The sequence below is a fragment of the Balaenoptera ricei genome, chromosome 20 (genome assembly GCF_028023285.1).
Source record: "Balaenoptera ricei isolate mBalRic1 chromosome 20, mBalRic1.hap2, whole genome shotgun sequence".
NCBI lineage: Eukaryota > Metazoa > Chordata > Mammalia > Artiodactyla > Balaenopteridae > Balaenoptera > Balaenoptera ricei.
In genome coordinates, this window is record NC_082658.1 from 27,264,625 (window position 1) to 27,284,826 (window position 20,202).

At 42.1% G+C, this 20,202-nt stretch overlaps 1 protein-coding gene across 1 annotated transcript in view; it reads right to left on the reverse strand.

Moving 5' to 3' along the window:
* Positions 1-20,202, reverse strand: part of CA10 (carbonic anhydrase 10) — a 604,800-nt gene that overhangs the window by 13,815 nt on the left and 570,783 nt on the right. The window contains exons 5-6 of the mRNA XM_059907353.1: positions 10,623-10,718; positions 5,392-5,464 (exon numbers count right to left, since the gene is read on the reverse strand). Of these exons, the coding sequence (XP_059763336.1) occupies positions 5,392-5,464; positions 10,623-10,718 (169 nt within the window). The remainder of the gene's footprint in view (positions 1-5,391; positions 5,465-10,622; positions 10,719-20,202) is intronic.

Below are 20,202 nucleotides of genomic sequence, written 5' to 3' on the forward strand. Positions count from 1 at the left end.
AAAAGATATCTTTAGAAATGATTTACAATCTTAAGTCATGGGGATCTTTCAAAAGTGAGGATATGTCCGCCTCTCTTCTCTATTTATTCTCTCCCATGATCTCACCCGGTTTAAATGCCATCTGGATCCCAATGACTTCCACATTTATATCTGTAGTTCTGTATCCTGAAATCCAGACTCATATATCCAACTGCCTACTCCACACCTCTTCTTTGACGCCCATCTTGAGTTTAACATATTTGAAATTCTGATTCCCTTCTTACCCATGAATATGCTTCATCCATAATCTTCCCCATCTCAGATGATGGAAAAGTCTTCCTTCCCTTTGCTCAGGCTAAAAACCTTAGTAATACTTGACTCCTCTCTCTCATGTCACACACCCAATCTGTCAGTAAATCTCTTGGCTCTACCTTCAAATTATACCCAATCATTTCTCATCACTTCCCCCAAGTTGGCCTGATCACGATCAACATTGCTGCAATCATCTCCCAACTTTTGTTCATGCCCCTATAGTCTATCCAAGCAAACAGAGCGATCCTTTTGTCAGGAGATCATGTCACTCTCTGCTCAGAGTCTTAGATTGACTTTTCATTACAAATGGCCTCAAAGGGAAAGACTGATGGGGAAGATTGACCCATCTAGTACCAATCTCTATACCTTCTCTGGTTTCTGTATGTGTCCAATAATGGCAGTGCCACTGTGTTCCTTTGAATGACAGTGGTTTCCACTGGTAGTCGCATGCCAAGGGACAGACAGGAGCTGCAGGGGGCTTAGGATGGTGTGAGCCTGAACTTTTAAAGTGCCCACAAGTTCTGTGCATAGTTTATTCCCTTCCAGAGTGGAAACAATTGCAAAAAGCAAAGAGATGGCTCTTCAAACTGAACTAAAGTTGGAATTAAGAGAAGAACATGCCAATAAGCTTCATGTAATGTGAAAGTATCAGCATTACAACTAGTTTTAACAGCTCAGAGCTTAGTTTTCCTTGCTCCTTAGGGAGGAAGACAGTAGGAAAGTAAGAGCATAGAAAAGTCCCCGGGAGGACCTATGATGGAATGCTTGCTCTCCCACTATGGGTGAGTAAATTATTGTTCAGGAAATGTTCACTCCCTCCCAGACCCAACTCCATGGGAGTATTTTGATGAAGGGCTTGGCCATGTGACTTGCTTTGACCAGTGGAAATTGGATAGAAGTGACAGTGTGTGAGTTTCAAGCCTAAGTCTTAAGGAACATCACACATTTCTGACCCCCAGCATAAGAAGTACTTGATCCCAGAAAAATGAGAGGTATGTGGAGCCGAGTTATCCTAACTGACCTGCAGACCTACAGAGCCACTCCAACCAACCCACAGATGCAGTAGTGAGAAATCAATGCCTATCTCTGAATGCTTGTTTACTATGCAGAAGTTGCTGACTAATAGAGCCGCTCACTAGATGTGTGTCCTTGACAAATGGCTTCACTTCTTAGAGCCTTGCTTTCCTCATCTATAAACTGGGATAACAATTGTACCTATTTTGAGGATGGAATTTTGTGAGCACAAGGTAAGGTGCTGCACATGAAGCTCTAGCACAGAGCCTAGAGTGCAGAAAGTGCTTGGTTAGCATCTCTTCCTTGTTCCTGATGCTGAGCACTTTGCAGAGTGGGTACCACATCTGCGTGAGTGTGGCAGACTGAAGCTATGCTAGGGTGTAGTTCTGGGTAGCAGCAGAAGAACGGGCTGGTTGGGAGAGTGGGTAGGGTCCAAGGTCAGTTGTCCCTAGGTAGTGTGTTTGGGTGGCAGCTGTGGGGACCCATTTCTTTCTTGCTTGCTTAAAAGTATAAAAGCAGGGTACTCTGATAGTTTCCCCTGAGCAGGTGGTGTTGTCTTTGTCTCTACCAGAATTCATGGGCCAATGAATAACCTGCTCTTCCTGTAGAGCCTCCGGGGGGACTTCCATGCTTGTGTTTCCTACACACTGGCTGTGTCCTCGTGCATGACTCCTGTTTCAGAAACTCCCCTTCTTGCTGCCTGCTGGTCAACCTTCCAAGGGCTGGCTGCCCTGGGGCGTTCAGCTGGAGGGAAGAGTGCTAGTGCTTTCCTTCTGAGAAAATCAATCCCTTTCAACCACAGTGTCCTGGGCATCACAGTGTCTAGGCCATTCCCACATGTCGGGCCAATAATTATCCCTGCAGTGTTACTTCCTTCAGGTATGTGATAAGTGCTCCTGGGAATACCTCCATTATTCCCCAACAGTGTAAAAGCACAAAATACCTGTGATTAGGGATGTAAAGCGGTTACCTTTCCCCATACTGGGTCTCTTTATCTTGCTTTAGTTCCCTTTGGCCCTGACAGATAGATGAGGGGACAAGAGAAGGGGGCGCTCCTGCTCTCTCTTAGTCCCACTTCTAGGAGCCTATATCTAGGGCATTTCTTCAAATATGCTTCTGCATAAACTCCTTAGCCTGTTCTCAAGATCCTTCAAGATCTGACACCAGACCATCTTTCCTGCCATTCCCTCTGCCCCTGTCAATGCTACCGTAGGGAACCATTCATTTCTCCATTTATTCAGGCCATCATGAATGTTTATTGGATGTGCTGTGGGCACCAGAGGAAGAGCTGATGAAGGCAAAGTTCCTTCTTTTGAACTACTGAGTCCTTTAAATGCTCTCCTTGCTTTTGTATATGCTGCTTGGAATCTCCCTCCCTCCCTCCCTCCCTCCCTCCCTCCCTCCCTCTTTTCTTGCTTTCTTTTCTTACCAAATGTTTACTCGTCTATTCAGTGCTTATTGAATAGCAATTGTTATGTATAACCTTGCCATGAATTTTAGGCAGATTTTCTATGATCCCAAAGAGTTTTGTTCCTATTTTAATACATTGTAATTGTTACACAAATTAAAAAAAAAATTTTTTTTAACATGTATTTATTTATTTGGCTGTGTCGGATCTTAGTTGCGGCATGCAGGATCTTTCATTGTGGTGCTTGGGCTCTTCCTTGTGGCGCTTGGGCTTCTCTCTTGTTGTGGCACGTGGGCTCCAGAGTGCATGGGCTCAGTAGTTGTGGTGCACGGACTCTTTAGTTGTGGCGCACAGGCTCTAGAGTGGCAGGTTCAGTAGTTGTGGTGTGTGGGCTCTCTAGCTGTGGTGCACGGGCCCCAGAGCTCGCAGGCTCAGTAGTTGTGGCACGTGGGCTCTCTAGTTGTGGCACACGGGCCCTAGAGTGTGCGGGCTCAGTAGTTGTGGCGCATGAACTTAGTTGCCCCACAGCATGTGGGGTCTTAGTTCCCACAACCAGGGATTGAACCCACGTCCCCTGCTTTGGAAGGCGAATTCTTAACCACTGGATCACCTGGGAAATCCCCTGCTATACAAATCTTTATGAAACACTATGATATGTCTGTCTCTCTGACTAGAGAGTGAGGGACTCATGGACGGGAAACATGTTCTATTGATCTCTCTATTCCCTGGCACTCAGGACCACTTAATAAATACTTGTAGCAAATATTTAGTGAACAAATGAATGAAGGTCTTTGGTCTTAACTTTGCTGTCCTCTTCAGCTATTGCCAAAGTCTGTCCTTCTCAGTTCCTACAGACCCAATGGGGATGAGTCAGCAGGAACACCTCACTAGAAGTAGATGAAGTTGAAGCTCCCCTCAGCCACAGAACTGCTATTCATCATTGTTTCCAACAAGATCTGTCACCCTGGTTCTCTAGCCCCTATTTGCATCAGAATTGATACCCGTTCATGAGAAAGGCCATCTTCCCATAGCACAAACCCATATGGATGCTTTCATCTTTGCAGCAGCCACATCACTTAATATTAATCAGACCAGAGCTAGGGGGTGGGGCAGGGAGGGAAGTCCCACTAATGATTGACTCTGTAGCTGGCAATCTCTTAGATTGTGTGTTGAGGCTTAATGTGTGATTTCATGGCTTTTCATGGTCTCTAAACTGCAAATTCAAGATTATTTGAAAACATTTTATTTAATTTTTATGCTCTTTTAATCAAAAAAGTTAAAAAACTAATAATCCTTTATGGGAAGTTATAAAAACCATTTGCACACAAGACAGAAATGTCTCCCTTTGCTGAGCAATCTAAGTTTGAACTTAGAGAGGACTCCATAGGGGTACTGATGAGGAAGGGTGGGATGGTTTTGGAGATAATTCTTCCAGGTGATTCTCCAGGTTCATTCATCACCGCCAGCGTCCCCAACTCCAACCTCTTCATATGGAAGTGACTTCATATGGGAACGAGTGCCTGTGGGGAGGGCTGGTGTCTGGCCCATCTTTTTATTCCAGGAGCCTCACTTGGTGCCTGTCATGAGGCAGGTATGCAGGAAATGCTTGCTGAATGGATGAATAATTGAACAAGAGAAGGTTTCTCCATACTCTCCTTCCAGCAGTCTGAGGTGAGATCTGTAAGCATTCACTCTGTCTTTCCACGTCACCATTGGAGGTAGAAGCACCAGTGGCCTCCACCAAGTGAGGACATGCAAAGGGGATGTGGGGTGTTAGAATGTTTGTGTGTTGCTTTTTACATTTGCAAAAATCAGATTCAGAATCCTAGATTTAGAAGGACCTTAGAAATCTGAAGTTCAACTTCTTCACTTAACAAATGAGGAAACAGAGTCAAAGTGAGGAAGTTCCTTGCTTAAGAACAAAATTGGCACATGAATTCCACTTTTCTGGTCACTCCTAATTAGTTAAAATTTTTTTTCCTTGTACTGTTTTCTTTCATTCCCTTGGTGTGTGCTATTTCCCATAACTATCCCCAAATCTTGCAACCTCTGGGATTGCTGTGGAAGACAGTAGCATCCTTTCCCTTCTACTCCCTTCAACTTTGCACTGTTCTCTCTTTTTTGCTTAAGGATTCTGGGGATAAAACACTCTAGAAACCCAAGGAAACTGGACAGAGTTCTCAAGGTCATCGTATCAAACATGGAAATGAAGCAAAATGCCACCCTCCTCCACCTGAAAGGGAGACCCAACGACACAGAGAGGGAGATGTGGTCTCGCTGAGGGCTTCTGGATGTTTTGAAGTTGGATGCAAACCACCTGGTGAATGCTTTTTCAATCACATAATTGGCAAAGCCCCAAATGTGGCCAGCTGACATGGTAGAGTCTGTCAGCTGGCAGAGTCCCCCAGCTCTTTACCAATCCATGGGATAATGATGACCATCATCATAATAATCATTATTGCCTTAGACAGGCGTGGATGACAAAGGCACTCTGGGGGCTTCTGTTTGAAATGAGCTGCTTCTTAGCCAACCTTCACTCTCCAGAGTGACTTTCTACAGAATTAAAGGATCATGAAGCTGAAAGAGGCCCTTGGAGATCATCAGTTCTGCCTTTCCGCCTTCAGACAGGACTAACCTTTATAGAATATTTGCTATATAGGAAATTGAACCAAACTTACTTTTATATGTTATTCTTGTGATAGTATCTCTGTTGAGCATCCGATTAAGAAATGGGTTTGATGAATCAGAAACCTAGGGGAGAAAAGAAAATATTAATAACTGGGCAGTACTATTTCAAGATAAACATTGCCTCCATGCATTTACTTATTCACTCATATTTATTGAGTGCATAGCATGCTATAAACACTATGATGGCTGGAAATTCAGAGATCAAATATATAGAATCTACTTTCCAGAAACCACAGTCTAGAGAAAGAAGACAGGTAAGTAACCTAATGCTTATAATTTAGTGTGAAGAGTGCTATGATAGAGTTACAGGTATGATGATATTAGAGGAAGACCATCCACCTGGGGAATCATAGGCACTAAGGCCTGAGCTAAGTCTTGAAAGATCGGGGGAAGTTAGCAAAGTTCTTTGGTGGTATAGTGTGGAAAAGGAGGAAAGGTGAAGAAAAACATGACATACAGAGGATTGTGCACACACGGACATGGGAGAACTAGTCATGTCCAGTGAAGTATTTCAGTGTAGGTGAAGGTGAGAGTATGGGGGAAGGATGCGAGGTAAGGATAGAGAGGTAGGCAGGCGCTAGGTCATGTCAGGCTTTGAGTGTCATGTTAGGGCATTTAAACTTTATTCTGTAGGGATGGGGAAATATCAGAGGGTTTTAAGTAAGGAGTAGGGAGTGACATATTAGGAAGGGGATAGTTATCCAAGTAGAGAGTGAGAGAAAGAGTACCCAGAGTGGGGCTTCCCTGGTGGCGCAGTGGTTGAGAATCTGCCTGCCAATGCAGGGGACACGGGTTCAAGCCCTGGTCTGGGAAGATCCCACATGCCACGGAGCAACTGGGGCCGTGAGCCACAACTACTGAGCCTGTGCGTCTGGAGCCTGTGCTCCGCAACAAGAGAGGCTGTGATAGTGAGAGGCCCACGCACCGCGATGAAGAGTGGCCCCCGCTCGCCACAACTAGAGAAAGCCCTCGCACAGAAACGAAGACCCAACACAGCCAAAAATAAATAAATAAATTTATAAAAAAAAAAAAAAAAAAAAAAAAGAGTACGCAGAGCAGTGATATCAGGAGATGAAAAAGATCTCTAGGATATAATATGGAATCTTATACCACTGCTCAGTATTACATGAATCAAATATATCATAAGCCATGTCATTCATTCAATCAATCAATCATCCATCAATCTGTCCTTCCATCCATCCAAAAAATATTTACCAAATTCCTATTATGGGTGACACATTTTATTAGATGTTCAGGGATCAGTTCCCATTTTATGCCCATGCTGTTAGGTCTCCAAATTCCTTGTTTGGAGAACAAGCCAAGTTTCCAGGGGCTTAAGCCAGGGAACCACAATTTGGAGACCGTGATGGACCCCCACAAGACTGTGTATACTGTTCTGTTAACAACTCCCTTTTTACTCAGCCTTTTTCTAGGGACCATTGTTCATCCTAGTTATTTTTCTCCTACCTTGCTCAGCTGTGCTCTGTAATTTACACCTCAGCTGCTAATCGGATGTTGTGACACATCAACATTTTAAATCTGATTTATTCTGAGGGTTGGAAAAATTGCAGCAGATGATTATTATTATTAGATAAGCAACAGGTAATTTTTAGTTTGCAGAAAGCACAGACTGTTTATTTTCCCTCCATCTGCCTTTCCTATCCCACGCAGTTTCCTGGGTGTGTTGTTGTGGTGAGACATACACCAAGGGGAGCTTGGTGAGTGACAATGTTCAATGGAGGTAAAATCCCACCCCAAATGGAGAAAAGTCCCAAATTAAACACTACTGATCCCTGGAAGCTTTAGTGCTGAATCCAATTTCTACTTTGACATCCTCTTCAGCTATTTAAAAGATAGCCTGAAGCTGCCTGTTTGTGCTGATGCAGCCCATGAAAGGAGAGACAAATATAGATTGTCATGGCAGGTGAGGAATCTGCCATGTCCCTTAATCGGGTACCTTGGTTTCCTGGTACCCGGTGAGTCTGGGCAGAGCTAACATTGGGATTAGACATTTTTGTGCTGATTAAAAATAATTGAAAAATTTCCAAAGTGCACACAGATGATTTGTGGGCTCTAGCGTGTTGGCCGTGTGGGTGAGAGGATAAAATATGTACTTGGAATAAGTGAGCTTAAGTGGGAAGTTAATGGTGTGTGATTGAGCAGCAATTATAGCCAAATCTCAGTTCCCTGTGGTCATAGGAAGGGTGGGGGATTAGGAGGGGACAGAGATAGGTAAAACCCACAGGTAAACAAATCTCTTGTTTTAACAAACAATTCCAATGCTTTTATGGCTCAGCTTTTGGGCCAGGGTGACATCTTGAGGGCTCAGCTGACCTAGATACGGGGCCTCTCATTTTCTGTTCCTGCCTACCTTGAGGCAGGAACTGGGGAGGGGAGGCAGAAAGATCAGCAGGAGGGGAGGGGTACCAGAGATTTTGTTCACGTCATTTCTAGGTACCAGTGTCCAGCACAAGCCTGGCTCATGCTCAGTCGGTGTTTGGGGATGAGTGAATGACAAGTCACAGCTTGGATAACTCACTGTGGAGCATCTGGGAGTTGATTATGTTGGACAAAGATAGAAGTGCTGTGGCTTATTTTGAGATCTAGCCAGAAAGCCTCAGGTTTGCTCAGGGAAAGAACAGAAGCATCCCTAAGAGCCAAACTGGCCTGAGAAGATGCAGGAGCTAGTCACCATCCTTTCACTGACCTCAGGGTCTGGGGCATAAGTTCCACTCAACAACCCGCAGGGAAGCAGCAGGACCTGCATCAGTAATCTCGGTGGAACGAGTGTTTCTGCAGGAGCTTGTGAAACACACCAGTAGTTTGCAGTTAGGAGGCTGACTTCCTGGTGAATCAATCGCACTGTCAGCTGTAATGTGCCTGCACTTCCAGGATGATATACACTGACTTAGGAGCTTTGAGCAAAGTGAGACAATGTCAGTGGCAGAGGCTGAGGCACTCACCAAAGGTCAGGAGCTGTTGGGCAGCCCATGTTGGCCGTGAGAGTTACTCATGGAAGGCCTGGCATTGGGAAAGCCACAGGGGATGTGAGCCCCTGGACACGCATGGCGCAGTTTTGTGAAATATCTTTAGGCTTCATAACAATAAGCCTGACCCAGGTTGAATGCATCAGTGGCTATCAATATCATAATTGGGGGTGGTTGAGGGATATAGGTATTTACCCCATGTTTGTGGGCATCATGGGGATGTGGGGGAAAAGTTTTTAAATGTTGTTTTCTCTTTTCTCCCTCCCAGCTCTGTGAATAAGGTCATTAGTAAGGTCATTGACTTGCTTTAAAGTCAAGCAAGACTTGGGTTCCATTCCTGTATGGGCTGTTATGAACTACATGAATTAAGATGGAATGCCAAAGATTCTCTGAACCATTTTCCTCATCTGCAAGATAGGGACATGATGCCCATGCCACAGGTTTATTATTAGGGTTAAATGATAAAATATATGTAAAGTACATATCTCAGTGCCTGGCATTCAGGAATCCATTGTTTATTATAACAGGGTCTGTGATGATGCCAAGAGGTATAGAGCAAGGACTGGCAGGATCAGTCTGTACCAGGACCAATTTCCTTTGGGAAGTCACATCAGGTGTTAAGAAGGCACTACAGCCTAAAAATGTACTTCCTGGGACTTCCCTGGTGGTGCAGTGGTTGAGAATCTGCCTGCCAATGCAAGGGACATGGGTTCGAGCCCTGGTCTGGGAAGATCCCACATGCCGCGGAGCAACTAAGCCCGTGTGCCACAACTACTGAGCCTGCGCGTCTGGAGCCTGTGCTCCGCAACAAGATAGGCTACGATAGTGAGAGGCCTGCACACGGTGATGAAGAGTGGCCCGCTCTCGCCGCAACTAGAGAAAGCCCTCACACAGAAATGAAGACCCAACATAGCTATAAATAGATAAATAAATACATAAATTAAATAAATTTATAAAAATGTACTTCCTATCTTTTCCATCAAAAATCCCTGTACTTTTCCATCAAAAACCCCTTCCTATTTTTGCCAATGACAAGCTAGACGAGGTGGGGTTGGTGGCCAGTGGCAGCAATATGTCACTAATGCCTCTGTCCAATGTTCAGCTTTACTGGGGCCACAAAAAGGCCTGACCTAACCCAGGTGAGGGAGAGTAAGTTAGGAGGTGGTGTGGCCAGGCAGGGCAAAGTGCTTGTTGCAAAGCGTGATGCTCTCGAGGAGGGAGGGGAAGTAGTGACTGGGGTTGTCCCTGCACTCATTCTTCTGAGTGATGCCTGGGGTTGGTTGCCCCTGCGCCCATTCTTCTGAGTGATGATGATGCCACCACAAAAGCTCTGTTAAAACTCACTAGTGCCAAATGCTGAATTTCTATTGACCATCATCAGATTCCAAGTTCTGATTGGAGCACTTCCTCTAATGGTCTGGTTAAAACTTCCCAAGGGCCTAGCACAGTAACTGCCAACTTTTAGAACTGCCACCCTTTGCTTTTGTTTTTTTTCCCTTTTGGAAAGACAGTTTCTTTTGTTTTTGTTTTTGTTTTTTTTTTAATTTGCAAACTTGTTTCACTCAACAGCTGTCAAAATGTTAAAGGTAATTATTTTTTAACAAATTAGAATTTGCTTGGTTGAAGGTTTGTTGTTGATGATGACTGTAAGAAGATGTGGAACCTCCCTAGAATGTCATAAAGTCAGCATTGGTGACCTTTGCTTAATTATTCACAAGGATGTTTACAAAGGAGAGGGACAATGGAAGGGAAAGATGATAGAGCAATTGCGGGAAGCTGGAGGGAGCTGTTTAGTGCAGTGCCTGGAGGGAAGAGATATCTCACATTTTCCTTTCATCTCTTTTTTCCAAGGGTTATCTGATGGACAGGTCATTAATCCTGTGGGGTGTCAGTGAGAAACCATCTCCCCTTCTATTGCTTCCTTCATATACTTCCGCATGAGTGGGACCTAAAGCCTGCACCTGGATCCAGCACCCTTTTTCTCTCTAGGACAAAAGCTACCTGAATTCTCAGGCCCCAGTGCTCTGAAATGGAACTCCTTGTTTTCACATCTCACTGAAAAGGGCTTTATTTTTCATGAATCTCATGGAAATAAAAGTCACCCCCTGCAGCTTTTCTTGGGCATAAATATTACCTCTGTTGCTATTTCTAAGATCCAACAGGACCGTAAACTGATATTCTGATTGGGGTGGGAATGGCAAGAAGAGAAGAATGAAGGAATGCAATACACTTACTTTTATAAATATAGAAACTACCACCAATCCGTTTGGACTCTTTGCAGCTTCTGTGACATTGGTATATAACTCATGGTTATAGTGGATGAGCTGCACCTGGCAGGAGGGAAAAACAATAATAAGACCAACAATCTAACATTAAAAGATGTGAGGTATGGCATATCCACCCTACATAAGGGTAAACTGTAAAGTACATTATAGAACAATTGGAAAGTTAATCCTATAATTGAAGAGATTTCAGGGATACGATCTGTGTGTGTGTGTGTGTGCATGTATGAAATACATGCACACACACACACACACACACACACATACAAAAATACCCATACATATTTGCAAATGTTTTCTGGTAACAATCATGCATTTAATAAGCTTGGTGCCCATCTGGCTCTGGCTTCATCCCAGCACATTTTCCCTAAAGTGTGTGTAAAGTGAATTTCCCTTATTAGGAGCAGAACTGCCCTACAGGGTTGGACATGTTTCCAGGCTGCACCAACAGCTGCCATTGACAGCAAATAAATCTTCCTCATGGCCATGGACAAGCAGGGAATTGCTAGGTCCTGAGTCAGCTCAGTGACACTGAGAGGATACTGGCCAGCCTGCAAGATGCAGTTCTCCTGATGGAGAGAGAGCTGATGGCTTAGGCTCCTGATGCACCAGCCTGCCCATGTCACCTGATTGTGCAGGACTTAACTTGCTCTTCATTGAATGAAGATCAGCAATCTGCCTGTTGAGCCCTTGTGCATTCATTTCAGGCTGTGGTTTTAAAATAGTTTTTCTTTTTTTTTTTTTTTTTAACAGTATGGAAGTATAATTTTGTAACAAACTAAAAGAAATTAAAAAAACAAAAGTTCCCCTTCCCCACCTCTTTCTAATCCCAGTCCAAGCAATATGATTATTAAGAGTTTAGTACTTATTCCAGATTTTTTTTTGTGCTTATTAATCACACACACATATACCTGTAGAGTTTAAAAAACACTAAATGGATAAATTCCTAGAAACATACAACCTACCAAGACTGAATCAAGAAGAAATAGACACCTGAACAGACGAGTACAAATAAGGTGATTGAAGTAGTAATCAAAAATCTCTCAACAAAGAAAATCCCTGGACCAGATGGCTTTGTGGATGAATTCCACCAAACATTCAAGGAAGAATTCATACCAATCCTTCTTAAACTCTTCCAAAAAATAGAAAAAGAGAGAACGCTTCTGAACTCATTTTATGAGGCCAGCATCATCCTGATACTAAAGCCAGACAAAGACACTGCAAGAACAGAGAACAAAAAGCCAATTTCCCTAATGTACATAGATGCAAAAATCTTTAATAAAATAATAGCAAACCAAACTCAACAACACGTTAAAAGGATTATACACCATGACCAAGCAGGATTTATTCCTGGGATGCAAGGATTGTTCAACACATACAGATCAATCAGTGTGATATACCACATTAATGTAATAAAAGATAAAAACCACATGACCATCTCAATAGATTCAGAAAAAGCATTTGACAAAATTCACCATCCATTCATGATAAAAAATCTCAAAAAAACAGAAGGAACTTACCTCAATACAATAAAGGCCATATATGAAAAGCCCATAGCTAACATCATAATTAATGGAGAAACACTGAAAATTTCTCCTCTAAGATCCAGTACAAGGCAAGGATGCCCACTCTTGCCACTTCTATTCAACATAGTCTAGGCAAAGCAATTAGACAAGAAGAAATAAAAGACATCCAAATCAGAAAGGAAGAAATAAAATTGCCTCTTTTTGAAGATGAAATGATCATATATGTAGAACACAATAAAGACTCAACCACACAAAAAACTCTTGGCACTGATAAATGAATTCAGTAAAATTGTCGGATACAAATTCAGTATACAAAAATTGGTGGCATTTCTTTACACTAACAATGGACTATCCAAAAAGGAAATTAAAAAAACAATCTCATTTACAGTAGCAACAACAAAAATAAGATACTTAGGAATAAGCTCAACTAAAGAAGTGAACAACTTGCACATTGAAAACTATAAAACACTGATGAAGGAAATTAAAGAAAATAAATGGAAAGACAGACCCATGTTTGTGGGCTGGAATAATTAATATTGTTAAAATGTTCATGCTACTATAAGTGATCTACAGATTTAATCCAATCTCTATCAAAATTCCAAAGGCATCGTTTACATAAATAGGAAAAAACCCCTAAAATTCATGTGGAACCACAAAAGACCCTGAGTAGTCAAAGTAATCTTGAGCAAGAAGAATGAAGCTAGAACAAAGCTAGAGGAATTACATTTCTTGGTTCCAAAATGTATTTCAAAGCTATAGTAATTAAAACAGTATAAATACATATGCATAGACCAATGGAACAGAACAGAGGGCCTTGAAATAAATCCAAACACTTATAGTCAACTGATTTTCGACAAGGGTGCCAAGAACACATAATGGGGAAAGGACAGACTCTTCAATAAATGATGTTGGGAAAATTGGATATCCCATGAAAAAGGATGAAATTGGACCCTTATCTCATACCACATACAGAAGTCAACAAAAATGGATTAAAGACTTATATGTTAGACTTGAAACTATAAAACTACTAGAGGAAAACATAGGAAAAAATTTCTCGACGTTGGTCTTGACAGTGGTTTATTGGTTATGACAGCAAAAAGCACAGGCAAGAAAAGCAAAAACAGACAAGTGGGATTGTACCAAACTAGAAAGCTTCTGCACAGCAAAGGAAACAATCAAAATAGTAAAATGGCAACCTAGAGAATGGGAGAAAATATTCGCAAACAGTGTATCTGATAAGGGTTAATATCCCAAATATCCAAGTAACTCATAACAATTCAATAGCAAAAAAACCCACAAATAACCTGATTAAAAAATGGGCAAGTAATTTGAATTGACATTTCTCAAAAGAAAACATACAAATGACCAATAGGTACTTGAAATAGTGCATAACATCACCAATAATTGGGGAAATGCAAATCAAAACCACAATGAGATATAACCTCACACTTGTTAGAATGGCTATTACAAAAAAGACAAACAATAACAAGTGTTGGTGAAGATGTGGACAAAAGGGAACACTTGTGCACTGTTGGTGGGAATGTAAATTGGTGCAGCCACTATGGAAAACTGGATGGAGGTTTCTCAAAAAATGAAAAATAGAACTATCATAAGATCCAGCAACCCCATTCTGTGTATATGTCCAAAAGAAATGAAATCTGGCTCTTGAAGAGATATCTGCACTCCCATGTTCGCTGTAGCGTTATTCACAATAACTAAGATATGGAAACAACCTGAGTGTCCACTGAGGGATGAATGGATAAGGAAAATGTGATACATACCCCTCCCCACACACTGGAATATTATTCAGCGATAAAAATAACTGAAATCCTGTCATTTGTGACAACATAGATGAACCAGATGAGCCAGAAGGACCTTATGCCAAGTGAAATATGCCAGACACAGAAAGTCAAATACTGTATGAACTCACTTACATGTAGAATCTAAAATAGTCAACTCATAGAAGGAGAGAATAGAATGGTGGTTGTCAGGGGTTGAGCAGGGAGGGAAATGAGATGTTCGTCAAAGGGTACAAAGTTTCACTTATGAAGGTGAATGAGTTCTGGAGCTCTAATGTACAGCATGGTGGTGATAGTTAACAATATTGTATCACACGCTTGAAATTTGCTAAAAGTATAGATCCTAAATGAAATCATTTTTATTTTTTTAACATCTTTATTGGCATATAATTGCTTTACAATGGTGTGCTAGTTTCTGCCCTACAACAAAGTGAATCAGTTATACACACACATACATCCCCACATCTCCTCCCTCCCGTGTCTCCCTCCCACTCTCCCCATCCTACCCCTCTAGGTGGTCACAAAGCACTGAGCTCTTCTCCCTGTGCTATGCGGCTGCTTCCCACTAGCTATCTATTTTACATATGGTAGTATATATAAGTCCATGCCACTCTCTCACTTCGTCCCAGCTTACCCTTCCCCCTCCCATATCCTCAAGTCCATTCTCTACATCTGCATCTTTATTCCTGTCCTGCCCCTAGGTTCTTCATAACCACTTTTTTTTTAGATTCCATATATACATATATATATATGTGTGTGTGTGTGTTAGCATACGGTATTTGTTTTTCTCTTTCTGACTTACTTCACTCTGTATGACAGACTCTAAGTCCATCCACCTCACTACAAATAACTCAATTTAGTTTCTTTTTATGGCTGAGTAATATTCCATTGTATATATGTGTCACATCTTCTTTATGACCCAGCAATCCCACTACTGGGCATATACCCTAAGAAAACCATAATTCGAAAAGAGTCATGTACCACGATGTTCATTGCAGCTCTATTTACAATAGCCAGGACATGGATGCAACCTAGGTGTCCATTGACAGATGAATGGATAAAGAAGATGTGGCACTAAATTAAATCTTATCACACACACCACACACACACACGCACGTATCTATGAAAGGGTGATGGATATGTTATTTAGTTTGATTGTGGTGATCTTTTCACAATGTATACATATATTAAAATATCAAGTTGTATACTTTAAATGTATACAATTTTCATATGTCAAAGATATCGCAATAAAAATAAAAAATGAAAAGTGAAAAAACAATGGAAATGGAATCATTTTATAAGTAACTGTGAACTTGATTTTTAAAAATTTTTTAAAGAAATTAAAAGTAGTCTGTGGCTATCTTTCTAAGTCAATGTGTATGGATCTACCTAAATCTTTCTAATAGCCATAGAATTCTCCATCACATAAATGCCTCATAACATATTTAACCATCCTCTCACTAGTTTTTAGGTTGTTTCCATTTTTTTTTTTTTGTCTCTCGGAAACAATGTCACAGCAAGCCTTGCATTATCTTTCTATAATGGTATTAGCATTTTCCACAAGCTGATTTGAGAATCTAATAAGATGGTGCATGTAAAAGTGATTTATGACTCTGAAAGTATAAAGAGTATTCATTATTCCCAACATCCTATGTTGAAATTAAAAAAGAGGTGTAGTTTTAGAAGCTGAGAAAGTCAATGATCTAAAAAGGGTACTTTTCCTTGATCTTTGAATAAAACATCTCTAACAGAGTGAATTGCAACCTTCACTGTGCATCCAGTTCACCTGGGTGCTTTTAAAATCCATCTATACCTGCCCCCCAAATTCTGATTTGATTCATTTAGGGTGGGAACAAGGCACTGGTGTTTGTTAAAAGCTCTTCAGCTAGAGGGCAGCTGGAGTGGAGAACGAGTGCAACATAATCAATGAGCATCAATATCCCATCACTGTCCACTCAGATGGATGGTCCGTTGAATCTGATAATATCCTGAACATCTTGAATCAGTAGAGCTTCTCATGGAGGGAGCACATGTTATTGCTGCTCTTGAAATATCCTATTTGTTTATTGCTTTTTCACTTCTTGTGAGTTTTGCCAATGGTGGCAGATGGTTATACAGCAGCTACTCTGCCATCAAAAAGGCAACTGCAGGCAGGGGTTAGTGAATCTGCTCTGCCTGTGCAGGACTCAGGCCAGGCAGGCTTACAGGCCTGTGCTCATCAGTCTCCCTCCCTACCTCCCACCCACACAGTCAGGACTTTCTGTAGGTGGAGAACCAGTAGCTATAGGGGGATCTGCCACACCTCCTTTCAGTGTTGAGTAAGCTTCTTAATGAGAATCAAAACACATCCTGCCATCTGCTAAGATCTTCCCACCAGGTGACCTAGAAAACCACCTGGGGATGTGCCAGTTCTTCAAGGCATGCCTTGAAATTTCAGTATATTCTGAGAACTAGGCTTTGGAGAGCAGAGAAGTGGAAGGCAATCAAGTGGAGTGATTCTTCTCTCCAACTTATAAGACTGAAAAAGGTAGGAAGATGTCTCTTGGATGCCCCATAGGGTAGGATTCCGTAGGGGCCAGGGTTGTGGCAAGTATAGGGGTGAGGCTGTGCTCTGCTCTAAGCTCAAGTTAGCACATTTGGAATTTTGATCTGAAGTCTTGCCTCCTCTATGTTCCAAGGTAAGTTGGCTAGGATTCTGAGATCAGGGTGAACCACATGAAATTGACTTTTTGATTTGCAAAAATGGTGATTTTATAGAGTTAACATAATCTTAAAATAAAGCTATTTTGAATACAGCATACCCCCACATGCCCACACATGAATTACACGTTAAAAAGATGACATAGTACTTTCCTACTCAATGTGCAGTGCAGGGACCAGCAACAGCCTCAGGATCTGGGAACTTGTTAGAAAAATGCAGACTCTTGAGCCCTACTCTAGACCTCCTGAATCACAATCTGCATTTTAACAAATTCCCAGTGATTTGAATGAATGTATGTTATTAGTAGTTGAGAAGTACTGGTTTAGCAGATAGTGCTGGCTGGTTAGCAGGGCCCTATTTTGTCTGGCTGTTCACCCTCCCTCTGGTTCACTTCAGCTGAATTTAAGGGTACATACGTTATGTATGTTGGAAGATAGGCTGAGTTCAGATCATAGGAGGCTTACACTAGGAGCCAGGGAGGGGATTAGAACAGGAGATAATAACAGGGAGAGACCAGAGGTAAGGAGGATATAGTTTCAGGTGGTGGTCCTTAAGGTGGAGAATGTTCCATAGGACTTTGTAGTTTATAGGATGTGCATGTGTGTGGTGAGTGGGCACCAAGTGATCCCCCAGGTCTCAGACCAGTCAGGACCACCAGAAGACCCCAGGAGGCAGCTTGGCAATGGCCAGGCTGCTTGTTTCCACCTGTCAGAACACAATTTTGGCATCAAAGGCAAGAGAGACATTCATGCATCAACAACAGGGCTTAATTGTGAAAAAGCACTGCTTCCCTTTCACCTACTTCCCAAGGTCCTTGTCAGTAGCAATTATAATTCCTGAAGCTGTTGATTTTGTTTTTCCTCAGGCAGGCACAGTGGGGCCAATCAAATACACACTAACCACACACACGGTGAATAGGTGTGGGTGGGTCTGGGGGAAGGGGATCTGCTGCTTGTCCTGCTATTAATTTGGGATTGGGGAGCAGCTATGTGCAAATCATATCCTGCTAGGAAGAGAGTATAAGATTGGCAAGTGGGTTCTGAAAGTGATGCCTGTGGATTGCCTTTTGCCATTTATGGGTAATATTTTAAAATCCAAACCCTACAAAGTCAGAATTTTGAATAATTTGGATGAGCACTTCAGCTGTAGTTTGAACACCAACTTTGGAGCTTACTCAAGGTAATCAAAGTGTCTGATGTGACATAGGAGATTTATAACTGAATGCTTGACCTTCTGAGCAAGTGTGTGAGGCAACTAGAACTGCAGGGACAATGTTGAAACTGCTTACAAGAACAAACTCTTTTGGGGCTAATGATGACATTCTAATTAAACACCACTTTTAGCTATTCATTAAAGAGACAACCCAAGGGCTTCTGCTAGCCTAGTTGGAATTACCATGTGAAAGAGCTAAGCCTGGATTATTGGAAATTATTTTATAATCTTGACTTTTTAATTAGTTTAGACAGGTGTCTGAACTTTAGAGAAGCTTTCTGGAAATGCAAGACTGAGAAATGGCTGTCTTAGAGGAAGAAATAAGATATTGTTGGACTTTTCATGATGCTCAGACATGGTACACGCTGTGATCCAGAGCATTTTCTAAATTCTCTGAGATCTGATGTGATTCTTCATTGTGTGGCACTAGCTTTAATCTTGTGTTCTCATCCCAGAACATGCTGTCTCACCTCAGTCCTTTACAAGGACCTGAAATTTGTTCATTCAAACTATTTTTGAGGGTCAACCATGTGCTGAGGCCAGCGGGAGCGAGACTGATAAAATCCTTGTCCTCCTAGAGATAATTTCAGATGGTGGTAAGAGCTTTGAAGGAAACAAAACAAGGTTTTGGCTTGCAAAATGAATGACAGTAGTGGAAATATTGGGGGGTGGCATGCAGGAGTGGGGACAATGTCAGGTAGTGTAGCTAGTGAAGGTCTCTCTACAGAGGTGACATTGGAGCTGAGTTCTGCTGATGAAGAGGAGCCAGGCATGGAAAGACTGGAGGGAGGTGCATTGTTGGCAGAGAGTGCAGCCAATGCAAAGAGTCTGAGGTAGGGATAAATAGCTGACTATGGTTGGGAAGGGTGAAGGTGGCTCAAGATGGGACTAGCTCATACAGGGCTTTGTAAACCATGGTGAGGAGCTTTGATTTTATTCCAATTGCAGCAGGTAGCCATTGGTTTTAAGGAAGAAGTCAATTGATCTCTTGTGCATTGTTTTGTTGGTTTGTTTGTTTTTCTGATGTGCACTTTTGGAAGATTCCTCTGGCCACTGTTGGAGGGCATAGTTGACAGAGGAGGCTTTGTCTACCCTTCTTTACCTTACAGCTCAGCTTTGGCCTCATCTTCTCTAGGACACCTTCCATGAACCACTGACACTGAGCATCAACTGCAGCTCCTCTCTGCTACCATGTGCTTTCATTCAGTGGGCAAGTTCAAAATATTACAACCAGGATGGCATTGGCAGTAGGTAATCAGAACAGATGTAAGCCACTGACAACTGGCATAGTCACATGGGTGCCGAATATCCTGTTGATGTTAGTCATCATCATCATTTATTGATGATCATCACCAACATTTTTTGAGCACTGCTTTGTTCCAGAGACAATGCCAGCAATAACATCATCTCACTTAAATCTCACAAAATTCCATGAGTTAGTGACATTATCTCCATTTAAGTCATGGACCACTGGGCACTGGGCCACTGAGAGATTATTTGCTCAAGAAAGTGGTAGAGTTAGGATTGTACCTAGTTCCTATGACTATAGAGTTCACATTCATGCCCCATGTGATTTTGAAACTGTTTTCTTTATTTTTGTATCTATTTTTGAATAAACATCTCAAGGGCAGGGGTATCCCTGGTGCCTGTCATGGGACATGGCTTAGAGGATATGTTGGCAAGTGTTTGCTGAAAGACTCCCAATTCTGCATCTCATAGAGATGGGACCTTAAAAAAAACCCAGGCTAGCCCACTTTTAAAAATGAAGAAACTAAGATCAGAGAGGAGCTATGTCTTGTCCAAGATTATATAGTCATTTGTTCAACACGGATTTTTTGAACAACTAATAAGTGAGGGAGAGTGATATGAGAGGACGAAGAGGGAAGCAGGACGAGACTGTGGAGAGCCTGGCAGACCAAGCTAGGGTGTCTGGATTCCATTCTAAGGGTGATAGAAAATTATGTTTATGTCCTAGAATTCTCTTAGGACCAAAAGCAAAGCTTTTTCTCTGCCCCATAACTGAAGTGAGGAGCCAGGCAAACATTGGCCTTTGGTGACAAGTAACCCAGCTTTCAAGCTAATCGACAAGTACTTATTTTTACTAAATGAAAAGACCTGCTGCAAGCAGGCTTCCAAGTTGACAGCAAGCTATCCTTGTCATTGGTTAGGCTGGGTGCAGCCTCTGGTGTAAAAGTCTCAGATCGAGTCTGCACTTCTCAGCAGTGAGTTGACTCACCATTGCACGCAGGGCTGTGGCTCACTCATCCCTCAGGCCATGGCAGATCGACCAGCTG